The sequence below is a fragment of the Borostomias antarcticus genome, assembly GCF_949987555.1.
Source record: "Borostomias antarcticus genome assembly, chromosome: 18".
NCBI classification, from domain to species: Eukaryota; Metazoa; Chordata; class Actinopteri; order Stomiiformes; family Stomiidae; genus Borostomias; species Borostomias antarcticus.
In genome coordinates this window covers 17168787-17181706 of record NC_140251.1, presented here as the reverse complement: position 1 = coordinate 17181706, position 12920 = coordinate 17168787, and the positions used below count along the sequence as shown (strand labels likewise).

At 43.3% G+C, this 12920-nt stretch overlaps 2 protein-coding genes across 2 annotated transcripts; one reads left to right on the top strand and one right to left on the bottom strand.

The window, feature by feature from the left end:
• Nucleotides 1-5274: 5274 nt before the first annotated feature.
• On the top strand, nucleotides 5275-9468 carry gal (galanin/GMAP prepropeptide; the record flags this gene model as incomplete). The annotated part of the gene is made up of 6 exons (XM_084452716.1): nucleotides 5275-5355; nucleotides 5543-5597; nucleotides 6516-6593; nucleotides 7551-7637; nucleotides 7912-7983; nucleotides 9419-9468. 6 exons carry the CDS (start codon nucleotides 5275-5277, stop codon nucleotides 9466-9468), a joined length of 423 nt encoding a protein of 140 aa, XP_084308842.1.
• Nucleotides 8010-11827, bottom strand: LOC311320856 (C-signal-like). Its single transcript, XM_084452715.1, has 6 exons — nucleotides 11575-11827; nucleotides 11422-11470; nucleotides 10853-11040; nucleotides 10427-10582; nucleotides 10185-10295; nucleotides 8010-10048 (listed from the first exon to the last, which is right to left on the bottom strand). Exons 1-6 carry the CDS (start codon nucleotides 11716-11718, stop codon nucleotides 9935-9937), a joined length of 762 nt encoding a protein of 253 aa, XP_084308841.1. The 5' UTR covers nucleotides 11719-11827; the 3' UTR covers nucleotides 8010-9934.
• Nucleotides 11828-12920: the final 1093 nt, after the last annotated feature.

Genomic DNA, 12920 nt, shown 5'->3' with positions numbered 1-12920 from the left:
CTCGTCAATGAGATTGACGGCGCATTAATACTAATTGTTATGCGGTCGCAGCAGTGGGTTACAGAGTATTTTACCACTGCTTCTAGCCAATCAGAGTCAAGTATCCAAACTCTCCGTTGTATAATTTTTTATTTCACACAGATAGACATAATAAAGAACTAGACTGACCACGCCCCCTTTAGACTCGTCCGACGAGACCGCCATTTTATGCAGGGCATCAGGAACAGTTCCCTCAGAGCTGCTCGTCCTTTTGTTTGGTAAGTGACTAGTGACTCTTGTTATATTTTAGTATCAGCCTAAATACAGTTAGACTAGCCTTTTAAGGTTTAATGAATATCAGGCGTTTGGGGGAAGAGAATGTTAGCCTAATATGGGTATTGTCATGGTAATTATTTACTTATCTCACAATTAAATTGCTGTTAGCTAGATAGCTAACTGGTTTGGATAACAGACTAGTTATAGTAGTATATAGTAGTAGACTAGTAATATGGGTATTGTAATGGTAATTATTTACTTATCTCACAATTAAATTGCTGTTAGCTAGATAGCTAAATGGTTTGGATAACAGACTAGTCTAGCTGCCCTAAGATAACGTTACACAGATTTTACACAGTTTTATATAATGTAGTATCTTGACTTGTTTTATGTGGGTATATAGAGATAGTCCCTCATATAGCTAATTGTCAAACTTGTATATTGCGGCTTAACGGAATTTGTTCATATTTGGGTAAAATGTCCAGTTGGACCATGGATGTATTAATAGAACTGGATAGGGTCACTCCATTCACTGACTGCTCGAAGACATGAAGCCCTATAGGACCGCGCCATCTTTGAAAAAAACAAATTTTTGTAGTCCACGAACAGATGTGAAATGCAAACGCGCGTTCGTGGCTCTCCCCGCTCTGAGTTAGCAATGAAAATCGGCTTGCTTATTAATCTACTTTCGTCAAATATATCCGTTGGAAAACATATTTTTTTATCCAGGCACCTTAGTTTTAACAGTATAATTGTGACTGAACATGTTTTGTTTGCTAGTAGGTGGTATTCATTCTGTTCACAACAACGCGATGGACAGCTAGACGAAATAGCTTCAGGGGACCTGGTCCCAATCGAGTTAAACAGAGCTGTCCACCCAGAGACGGGGTCTCTCGTTGCGGCATGAAGTTCGTGGCTAACCCGCCGAGCTCGGGGGGCTCACAGGCCAGTGCGGAGATGTATTACCAGTAGGCTAATTATAGTGGAATTGGAACCCCCCGAGCTCGGCGGGTTAGCCACGAACTTCAAGCCGCAAGAGAGACCCCGTCTCTGGGTGGACAGCTGTTCAACTTGCCTGGGACCACATCTCCGCACTGGCCTGTGAGCCCCCCGAGCTCGGCGGGTTAGCCGCGAACTTCATGCCGCAACGAGAGACCCCGTCTCTGGGTGGACAGCTAGCATTAGCGTTAGCTAGCGTTACAGCTAGAATACCAGCTAGAATACCAGCAAGATGGTGAGCATTCACATAAACACAGGGGCGCTCTCTCAAGACCAACTGAATGTTAACTGCAACTTGCATTGTTGGGCGGAGGCATTTAGCCGCTACATGGTTTTTCTAGTTGATACTGATGCTAGTGAGTATCAGGGTTCCCATGGTCATCAAGAAGTTATGGAAAAATCATGGAAAAGTTTTGTAATTTTTATTGGTAAAAATGAGTGGGAACCCTGGAGAATACACCAGATACAGAATAGACCATAACAGTATACTGGCGGGGGGGGGGGGCTGCATCTATAATCTCTTGGCAAGTCACAATAAAAAAAAATCATTTTTTGTCAGAATATAAATATACAAGCATTCCAGCTAATCCCAGTGATAGGAAATGCCACTTATGCACAATTACAGGGACTTTCTCCCAGATGATCTAACCATTTAAAATATGCACAGTGAATCTGTGGGATCATTGACGTCACATAGTGGGATGCCCTGCACAAGATGGCTGCCACGTCGGACGTCAGTCCATTGGAATTCTACAGCACAATGGCCAGTCTAGTTCTTTATTATGTCTATGCACACAGCTATATACGTCATATTTGTGTTGTCACGCGCACACTTGACGTCATCTGCTTTAGCCTATCTAGACATTTGCGCAGATGCGCTGCCATTGACTCCAGGAGTCTCTCGTGGGTGCCTAGCCTATTCATTGAGTCTTTTTTTTAAAATCAGGCCAAGGCTTGAAGTGTGATTCAAAACTAGTACAATGCTAAAAGCAACTGCCGCTTTCAAAAGTGAATAGTGTACCAATTTAAAAATGTGTGATCATTGCAAGGGAGGCAAAGGACACAGGGTCGCAAGGCGGATAAGGGTAGGCCTAATTATAACAGAATGAAACCTACAGATTAATTGTGGACTTGCTGGTTGTGACTTGTTTAACCATCAACTGAGTTTGTATATAATCCCAGATATCACTTCACAGTTCTTGCGGACTTTAACCCTCATTGTCTATGAATGTCATCCTCAAGGAGTTTAGAAATCGTCTATCAGGCCTCGAAGACAAGTTTGCAGACATTGAGGCAACATTGGACAGCTGCATTACATTGTTCTCTGACCAACACATGTGTTCTGGGGGACAGAGGGACACCTGCTCTGAGTCGGGGCATCAAAACCTGGGCCCGTCCATATCACAACTGGCACCTCTCCCCTCTCCACAAGCAAGTAGGCTTACCACCTCAACAACAGCGAGGCAAGAAAGGAACTGGAAGTTTTCGTAAACAACAAGCGCCTGGAGTGCCAGCAAGCCCCGCGGTACCTCGGTGTACGCCTGGATAGGACACTCTCCTTCAAACAACACCTTGAAGAGGTGACGGCCAAAGTGTCATCAAGGGTCTCACTAATCCGACGTCTCGCTGGAACTAGCTGGGGTGCAACCGCCAAGGTGCTTCGAATCTCCACCCAAGCCCTGGTCTTCTCTGCAGCTGAATACTGTGCCCCAGCCTGGTGCAGAAGCCCTCATGCCAGGAAGGTCGACATTGCGATAAATAACGCTCTGCGGACCATAACTGGCTGCCTGAAGCCCACTCCTGTGTGCCACCTGCCAGTACTAGCAGGAATTGCCCCGGCCGGCCTCCGACGAGAGGCTGCTACCCTCGCCCTAGCAAGGAAAGCCCAAAGACACGACTGGCATATCTTGCACAACACCACCACAACGCCACTGCCCCCCCATAGACTCAAGTCCCGCCACCCGTACAACAAGGCGGCACAAGATCTGCTCAGGTCCATCCCTGAGGACCAGTCTACAGAGGCATGGCTGGCGGCAGCCTGGAAGCAGGAGTGGGAGTCGGCCGGGCCTACACGCATCCACCGTTACATCCAGGACCCGGGAGGCGGTATTCAAGGAGAGGAACTGCCGCGCCGGAAATGGACCCTGCTGAACCGCCTGCGAACTGGGGTCGGACGCTACAGAGCAACAATGAGGAAGTGGGGCCTGGCAGACGGAGCAACGTGTGAGTGTGGGGAGCCGGAGCAGACAGCTGAGCACATAATCACTGCTTGTCCCCTGTATAAACCACCCTCGGAGGCTGGCCTCTTCGATGTGGGACCTGAGACGAGGGCGTGGCTATACGCTACTGAGCTGGACATCTGATGATGACACACGAAAGAAGAAGCAAGTAGGCCTACAGTCCAGTCGAACTGTGGCAGAAGATGTAGGAGTGCCGTGATGGTCAAGAACGGAATTACTGTGTCCTTTTTACAAGAGAAGAGCCCTGCATTTCAAAGGTTTGGCATTCAAGCACATAGGCCATCATACCGCAAACAGAAAGGAGCTGTCCCCTGCAGGTATACATAACAGCTGTGCCTTAAAGATAGTTTAAGAAATTAACCATACACCACATAGAACATGTATGCCTATGGTTAATCCTAAAATATGAGGATTTGAGCACACTGAATAAGTTATCTTTTGTTCATTAAAACCTCCCTTTTATCCTCAGTGACTTCTCAATGCAGCTGACAAAAGGACAGTGTGGTGTGACGAATAGACCTTCATCACTGAACTCTCAAAAAGTAGTTCCCTCTGTAAAGACACATCATGCAGAGCATCGTAGGCCTACTCAGTTCAGGACCTGCTTCAATGGAGAACGTCCCCCACTCAGCTGATGAGAGCGCGATAAACATCCCAGACCTGATGGGCCCCTGCATCATAGACGAAGAATTGGAGAGGAGGCAGACTGGACCAAGGAAGGAAACTGAGACATCTGGAGAGAGAACAATCTGGGTAATTTTGAGCCGAGCCCAAAGTTTACTGCAACCCTTGTTATACGCTGTTGGTGTTCCATTTTTCTCTGCGACGATGGCCGTCCTGTACTGGAGCAGAGTACCCGGGTCATGGCTCCCTGACTGCTGCCTTCCAGACAGTTACTGGAATCCATTCGATTTCTCCAAACTGCCCTGACTGATGAAAACCTGCATTTTCTCATAACGATTTTCCATTTTCTGACTCAGTTTCCCATAGTCAGTCAATAAAGCATTGCATTGAGTTGAGTTGTTCCCTTCCTGAAACTTTATGATAGAATTAAATCTGATGTTTAAATGTCTCTGTTTAGAGAGCTGTAAAATGTGTAAATGTATTGGGTTAGTTATTCAGATGTCCAACATAAATCTTCACATACTTCTTTATACGCATAGGCTAGTTATATAGTCATGTAGCCTAGATATAACCCTTTTACATGCATTTGCATGCATTATATCATGTTCTTAAAATTAAGTACAATTGTACAATAACTTAAAATGTCTCATAAATATATATATATATATATATATATATATATATATATATATATATATATATATATATATATGAGAGGGAGATAGAGCATGAGGATATTGTTGTGTACAATAATTACGTTTCCACCTCATCGTGACATGCCCCTCTTCGGGGAAGGGTTGACGTCAAATCTGAGCAGGTAGCCCACGCCTTTTCTTTTACAATTTTTTTCTTCTTCAAGGGATATTATAAAAGGCAACTAAAATCTAGTTCTAACAAGCACCAAGACGAAATCGAAGATATCTTTTAAAGGTTTCAGTCTATGAGGTAGCACATTTTCAAGGCAGTCTTGCAGCGTCCGGACTTTTAGGCTACCACCTGATCATCTGTGAGAAAACTTCGAATCAAAGGTAAGCAGCTATTGACCTATAGCATACGTGTGTGTGTATGTATATATATATATATATATATATATATATATATATATATATATATATATATATATATAAATAATTGATAATTATTTTACTATCCTTAGATGCAGAAGTGTATTGGAGTTGTTTGCGTGTCACTCATCATGTGCGCAACTCTGTCAGAGACTATTGGACTAGTCATTGCGGTAGGTCATTCGATTAATCATCTGAAAAACGTTTTGAAACGTCTATTGCAATTATGTTTGAGCATGCTTTTTTTTACAATATCAAATAACGGCTAATGGGAAAATTGATAAAGGAGAATTGAATGATGCTGCCCAGTGTGTGTATTATTTTTTTTGTCATCAACTCATAACACCTGTTTCAACATAGGCTAAAGAGAAACGAGGCTGGACTCTGAACAGTGCTGGCTACCTCTTGGGTCCCCGTGAGTATAGACTTTTGAAAATGAAATGTTTGTTATTGCAACTGATTGCACCAACACCCACTCACAGAACCCTCCACGCATCACCAAAAGTCCATATCAGCGTAGATACACCTGTCGCCATCATGCTCTTTTCATACTTTCTCATAGGCTGCTTCAGCTGTGTGGTGTGGCATGATTTCACACTAATACAGTATGGTCAGTGTTGCCTATGTCTATATCCTCACAGAACAGTAGCCTACAGTGTAGTAGATCTGAATCTGTTTTCACATGAAAACGTACTTTGGTGCGCAATTGTGTATTTGCAAACCCCATGGATTCATCAGAAAGACGATGACTTTGATTAGTGGGATTTCCTCATGTATGGGATGTCAGTGTTCTACCTCAGTCTTGGGACATTGTTGAAATTGTCACTATGTGTGAACTGTAGTTGGGAATGGGATATAGCCACTTCTGTTTTTCAGTGCCTACCTTATGTTGTATGGACAATTCACTGTAATTTATAAGAGTTGTTCAGACCTCAGAATCTTTACATTACATACAGAATCTGAGATCAGATTTTATGTAATTCATGATATACCATGTGCAAAGAAAATTACAATTGGCAGTAGACATTACATTATAGTATACATTAGTAGGTCTAATTGTAGCCTAATAGGCTATAAGATCTAGCACATTTTATGTTGCTGGCTGATTACACAGCAGGTAGTAGAGAACTGCGTTGAATAAGGACTCTTCCACTGTCCTACATGTGAGCAAAAAACACAACTGCTGTGTAATTGCATTGCAATTTGTGACAATGCAAAAACGCCTCGGGCGTTTTTTCACAGCCCAGGTGTGGAAGCATCATTTTAGAATGCCAGATGCGTGTTTGCTGAAGCTCAGGTAATAGCCTATGCCCTCATCGTCCCTGTGTTTCAGGTCGTATTGATCATCTAATAGGCCTACAGATAAAGGATTCTCCCAATGCAAGGGGGAGAAAGGAGCTGCTTGGTCAATGTAAGACAGCTCCTGCAGGACGTTGCAGTCAGCAGAGGGAATTGCTCCGTCCACATCGCTCTCTGTGCTTTTATGGGGGGGGAGGGATAACTCATACATGCAATGGCCGGTTGGCGGTTAAATACTTTGAAGAAACCGCCGGTGAATTATTATAATTTGACCAGAAGGGAGGCTGTTTGGTAACCATTATCACTTCATGTCACACATGTTCTTGTTTACTTACACCCATACAAAACATCATTAGGAGGAACTGTTTATCTCAGAGATACAGGTGATAAACCCCAAACCTAACAGGACATGGAGTCAAGGTGACAAACTAGGGATAATTTCGTTTTCTGCATATTATAATAGGCTATCTCATGCATTAAGACTTATCTGTAAACACGAAAGAGCACTGGGCAAAGGCCCAGATTCAAGAGCTACATTCCTGATAAGTGTGCTTATATAACTGGTCAGGGCATTTTTTTTCTGTGCCTCTCTTGACACAAACCCTTTTAGATTTTCTTGATGAGGTATGAATAGGCTCTAATTGTATGCCTCTAACTGCAGAATATAGGCTACACATTTGGGGGAACTGAGACAGATGGTCATCTTTTTCTTTGTTTTGTTTTCATGTTTTTATGCATGTAGAATGTCTTCTATTTATCATTTACACTCACTTTCGTTTTTTGTGTGCCTATGAATGTGCATGTGCCATTGCTTCATGCGTCCCATTGGTGATGGTTCTAAAGCAATTCCGTGACTCAAGCCCTGCAGGTTGCTTTTCAGACTGATCACAATTGAAACAAAACACAATCAAAAACACCCACTGAAATGAAGGGTCCCTTAGGCCGTCATGCGAGCTTTAGGCAGGGCTGCATTGTGTGTGCGCGTGGTGTGCGAGGCAGATGCAGTGGGTTTGCTTCTAAGGGATGTGTGGAGTATCAGCTTGGCTAAGATTTTAGTTTTGTTGTCCAGATGGCATTGACAGTCACAGGACCCTCAGCGACGGGCATGGCCTGGCGGGGAAGAGAGACATGCCTCTGGATGAAGATTTCAAATCAGGTGAGCTGCTCCAACTGCCCTCTGATGTTCGCCGATTGCTTATTTATCACGTGTTTTGATACATCTTTTCAGAACACAAAAAGCAAAATCATTATTTTACACAGCTTGATTTAAGGTTTCAGATTTTTGTCCTAAGGTATGATATACATGATATATACCATGTACAATGAAATGCTCAGAACACTTGCATGTCAGTATGTTTATCTATGTTAGATTATGTTATCTAAAACAGTGCACAGTATACATATCAAAAGGATGCCTTCTCCTTCCATAGGTGCCTTAAGAATTGGAGATGAGGATGTAATACACACTGTCATTGACTTCTTGTCATACCTGAAACTTAAAGGTGAATTCCCCTGTTAATTAAAGCATCAATCCAACAAACGTAAGCACTTACATGCCAGTGTTTAAAGGAGTAGTAAAGGGAAAATGCATGTTTAGCCCTGTTTTAAAGTTACTTATGATCATATACAATGGTTCAGATCAAAACGTTGACAAAACTAGCACTTTTGAGAAAGTCTGATAATTGTTCTACCACTGTTTAGGTCATACAATGGATGTGGGTGGGCACCTTGAAAAATCATTCAAAATCATGTTAAACTCTCGATTTCAAAGACAAGAAGCTCACCGAGGGGGTAATTGGTGTCCATTGATGTTCTGACATCAAATTCGCTGCAAAGTATGAATCCTGTAGGGTTTTATTGATCATTTTATGAAATCCACTGACTTGTATTGACGCGACCGTTGTAGATGTGCAGATCAATCCGCAGAGGGGATTCAGGAAGCGGAACTACTTACGGTAGCTATTGTTATTGTTTATGTTGCTAGGCTACCTTGTTTGCGGAAGTTTACACACGTACGTGCTGCGACAAAATAGTTCTATGCTAAATATTTTAAAAAGCCTTTCCAGATGAACTAGAATCTTACTTTATGGCGAATTATATGTTAGAACGCCAACTAACACCTCGTGAGTTTCTTTCTTTGAAATTGAGAGTTTAACATGTTTTTTGAATGATTTTTCACGGTGCCCACCCACATCCATTGTATGACCAAAACGGTGGTAGCCTAGAGCAATTATCAGACTTTCTCAAAAGTGCTAGTTTTGATCTGAACCATTATATATGATCATAAGGAACCTTAAAACAGGGCTAAACATGCGTTTTCCCTTCACTACTCCTTTAACCTTCATGAATAAGGCCACATCCACATGAACACGGATATTTCTAAAAACGTATTTTCCGGCCTCCGGTAAAAAAATAAAATAAATCACTTCCACACCAACAGATTTTTGGAAAATATCACCGTCCACACGACAATTAAAGGATGGAGATAAAAAGGTTTTAAGGCTTGCATCTGCCGGGCCTTGTCCAGAATCTACGTTTACTGCGTAGTCCTACTTTGGACCTCGCAACATTATGAAGAGGTGGAATAAAAACTATTTAGCGCTATATTTACTCTTCTCCTCTCGGCGTAGTAGTGGTGGAGTAAAGCCAGGTTGATTTCTAATGCATTAATCAAGCCTAGCATAGTTCAGACTGTTCCTGGCGCATGCAATAGAGAACGGCGCGCAAAGGAGACCCGAAAGCTCCATTTGGCCCTTTCCCACTTAAACCAGAGTTTTTACAGATCTCCACCTTGGAAGGTGTTTTCAGTGACCAAAAACTCTGTGTATGTGTGGACGGGAGGCCAAAAAGAAGAGAAAAAAGTGTTTGTTGAGGAAAATGTTTTCATAAATATCTGTGTACGTGTGGACGGAGGCTAAGACTCTTTTAACTTGACAGAAAGCGGGGCCCTGGACAGCCTCACATCAGAAGAGATGGCTCGGCCCTAGTCTCTGCTTCACCTACCTACCTACCTACAGGGTTTCTGCTGACCCCTCATTATACTGGGTTCTGTCACACTCTGTGTCCCACCAGTGGATACACAGAAAATCACATCCATATCATTTGGGAGAACGGATTGAATAAAACTTTAGAATGGCATTGGAATAATTGTTTGGAGTCCTTCATTATTCATGTATTCACCAGTATTGTGTGTGGGGGTCACATGCTGCATGGGTCACCTGTATCACCATTTTTATCTATATACAAAATCAATCACAGATATGACATTACATATCTCAAAGGGAAAACACTCCAAATCACACACACACACACAATTTCCAGTGAATACCACATGTGATTGAATAAATGTTAAGATCTGTAATTTTTTTGTCCATCTGAGACAAATATTGTCTACCATCCAATCCAAGGAGCAGAAATGCAGCTGTATCATTCAACCTTTCACCACAGTGAGCTTCACCATGGCAGTTTGTTTCCAGAGTACTCTAGAAATCCTCCATGGTCCTTCTCCGTCAGACCGGCCACGACTGCCAGCACTGATGAGATGCTCTCCTCCACAGAGAGCCCCGCCTAGACAGAAACAAAGACTTCAGCATCAACAAATAAGCTGTTTGCACCGCAGTTGAACCCTGTCAAAACTCCGCTAGGGTGTCTGAATACCTCAAATAAAGGTTTGTAATACGGCTCAACAGTATGTAGCACTTACATTAGGGCCTCCCATGTCAGTGCGGACCCATCCAGGGTGCAGGGCCATGCACAGGACCCCCTCTGCCTCTAGGTCACTAGCCAGACACCTCGTCACCATGTTCAGAGCCGCCTGTGACGATAAGGCAGAGAAATTAAGAACCCCAGAATCCACCCTGTGTATGAATTAACCTGACTGACCTAAGCAACTCACAACTCTCAGGGTTCAAAACGTGCATGTGGGAGCCAACTACAGCTTCTCACCTTGGAGGTTCTGTACGCATAGCTCTTGAACATGGCCCCGGCACCCCAGTTGCTCTGGATTGAGCCCAGGATGGAGGAGATGTTGATCACCACTGCTCTGTGGAGCCCCATCCCTGTCCCTCTGGCTGCAGCCCTCTGGAGCAGGGGCAGGAATGCCTGGGAGAGACAGTGGGAATCACAAACAATACTGTCAACCATACCATCTATAGATGAATCAGGGCTAACTTCAATAAGACTGTGTGAGTATCTGTCAGTGTCTTTAGAACACTTCATTGTATGTATTATTTTCGTATATGGAAGCATCCACACACACACACACACACACGCACACACACGCACACACACACCACTATATGAACCAAAGGAGATTATCCTAGAACACAATTATCTTTCAGTGTCCTCCGCATGAGACCCAACCTCATTTACCTTGGTGATGAACAAAGGGGCTACTGTGTTGCTCTCAAACGTCTTCATCATGGCCTCAGGCGTGACAGTGTTCAAGTCAGTGGAGATGTTGATGGCTGCGTTATTGATGAGACAGTTGAGCCCATCTTCCCCCACTATGGACATCACCTCTTGCAGTGCTGTGTTAATGCTGGGCTGGCTGGTAACATCTGAAAGGGACACACAAACAGATAAAACACAGTAAACAAATAAACAAACTTAGAACACTTCAAAGTAGTATGAGACTGGTCACACATCTGCAGTTAAACAAAGTATTATTCGATCAGGTTTCTGTAGCCTGAGCCATGAGCACGTTGGCCACGTTGCTTTGTTGCAACGTGCTGACGCCACCTACTGTGATAACGGTGGCATAGCTACACAGGTGATTTGCAAAGACCATATGCTACTAATCATGAACACTTGAGACAAGTTTGTGAACTATAGCGAAGCTAAAAAAACAAACAATAAAAAAACACTTAGTTTGGCTCCTGTTGATGAGACTTGGCTCTACTTACTCACCGAGACTAAGTTAGCTCTAACTACTTACTCACCGAGTGGCACAATGTAAAAACCTGGGTAGGAATTAAGTTCTTGTAGATCCTAAAATGAGAGCAATGTCGTGTGAATTCTCATTCTTCAAATCAGCCTGAAGTTACACCAATGTTTCTATGTAGCGATATCAGGCTCGACCTACGCTTAGTTACCTCTGAAGCGCTGGGATTGCGAGCAGTCGCTATTATTGTTCTGGGTCGCTGATCACTCCTCGCCAGTTCTTTAACCTGCAGACCGAGGCCTCTGCTCGCCCCTGTTATCAGGACAGACTGGCATTTGCTGAAATTAAAACTCATGGTAGCCTATTATCGCAGTACACCGATCTCAGTGCCGCCTGTAGCTGATTGAAACCATGGAAAAACAGAACAGGAAAGCAATCTGTTGGAGGCCGTGGCTACAGTTTCATAACTTTTAGCGGTATTGTTATGTAGTGTTTTGCATCCCTACCGGGTGGTGTTGTGTCACGTTTTCTATCCGGATGATGCTAGGATGGATCGTCTGGAGGGGCGGGAACTCCGCTCCACGTCATCAAAAGCTCACAGCGAGCGGAATCCTTTCGCCGGCAGCGAGCGTTGAGCAGTTCCCCTATTTATATGATACCTCCATGCCCGTTATATTATACCTCCATGCCCGTTATATTATACCTCCATGCCCGTTATATTATACCTCCATGCCCGTTATATTATACCTCCATGCCCGTTATATTATACCTCCATGCCCTGCTCGCCCGCGAGCCTCCAGGCGAGCATACCCGAGCATACCCGAGCATACCCGAGCAGGAGTATTGCGATATGCGGAGCTCGCCCAGTCAGCGTCATCCGAGTAGCTCCACTCCTGGGTCCAATTTCGTAAATGAGCCTGACCCCTGTGTCCACGGGTCTGTCCCAATTCAAGGGTTGCATCCTGCCTCATTATTATGTATTTCAAACAAATATATTATTAATCTTGAATAGATAACCTGATTATTATGCATTTCAAACAAATATACGTTATGTATTTTGAATACATAATCTGATTATTATGCATTTAAAGCAAATAGACTTTATTTATACTGAATACATAAACCTGGTGATTATGCATTTCAAATAAATAGGTTTTATTACACTGACAAATATGCATCATGTAAAGTTTATTAGGTACATTTATGTTAAAACTACCTAAAGCAAATTCATGGAAATTTGTCATGCAATTAAATTACATAAATCTTAAAAGTTAGGCTTAAATATTTCTGTGAGTGCAGTGTACCAGTAGAGACCAGTGTATCTGGAGGAGCCCAGTGTACCAGTAGGAGACCAGGCCTAGGTCTGTGTGAGTTTCAGAAGAACATCTTCACTCTTCATAGTGTTTATAATCTGATAATCTGCATCCTCTGCTTGCAGTTTGAGGTCTCCTAGCTGAGCTCTGTGCAACACCGCCACTTTGTGTTTGACTGCTATCATTGCATGTTGATGAAGGTCTTCGGGTGGCCAGTTAAATAGTGTTACAGAAACATGACAAT

What these genes read in the sequence shown, in the direction of transcription:
- LOC311320856 (XM_084452715.1), bottom strand. Translation starts at nt 11,718, where the DNA reads ATGAGTTTTAATTTCAGCAAATGCCAGTCTGTCCTGATAACAGGGGCG. An exon ending in GCAATCCCAGCGCTTCAGAG is followed by an intron (nt 11,471 to 11,574) that starts GTAACTAAGCGT and finishes CTCTCATTTTAG; the next exon opens with GATCTACAAGAACTTAATTC. An exon ending in CCCCTTTGTTCATCACCAAG is followed by an intron (nt 10,583 to 10,852) that starts GTAAATGAGGTT and finishes TGTCTCTCCCAG; the next exon opens with GCATTCCTGCCCCTGCTCCA.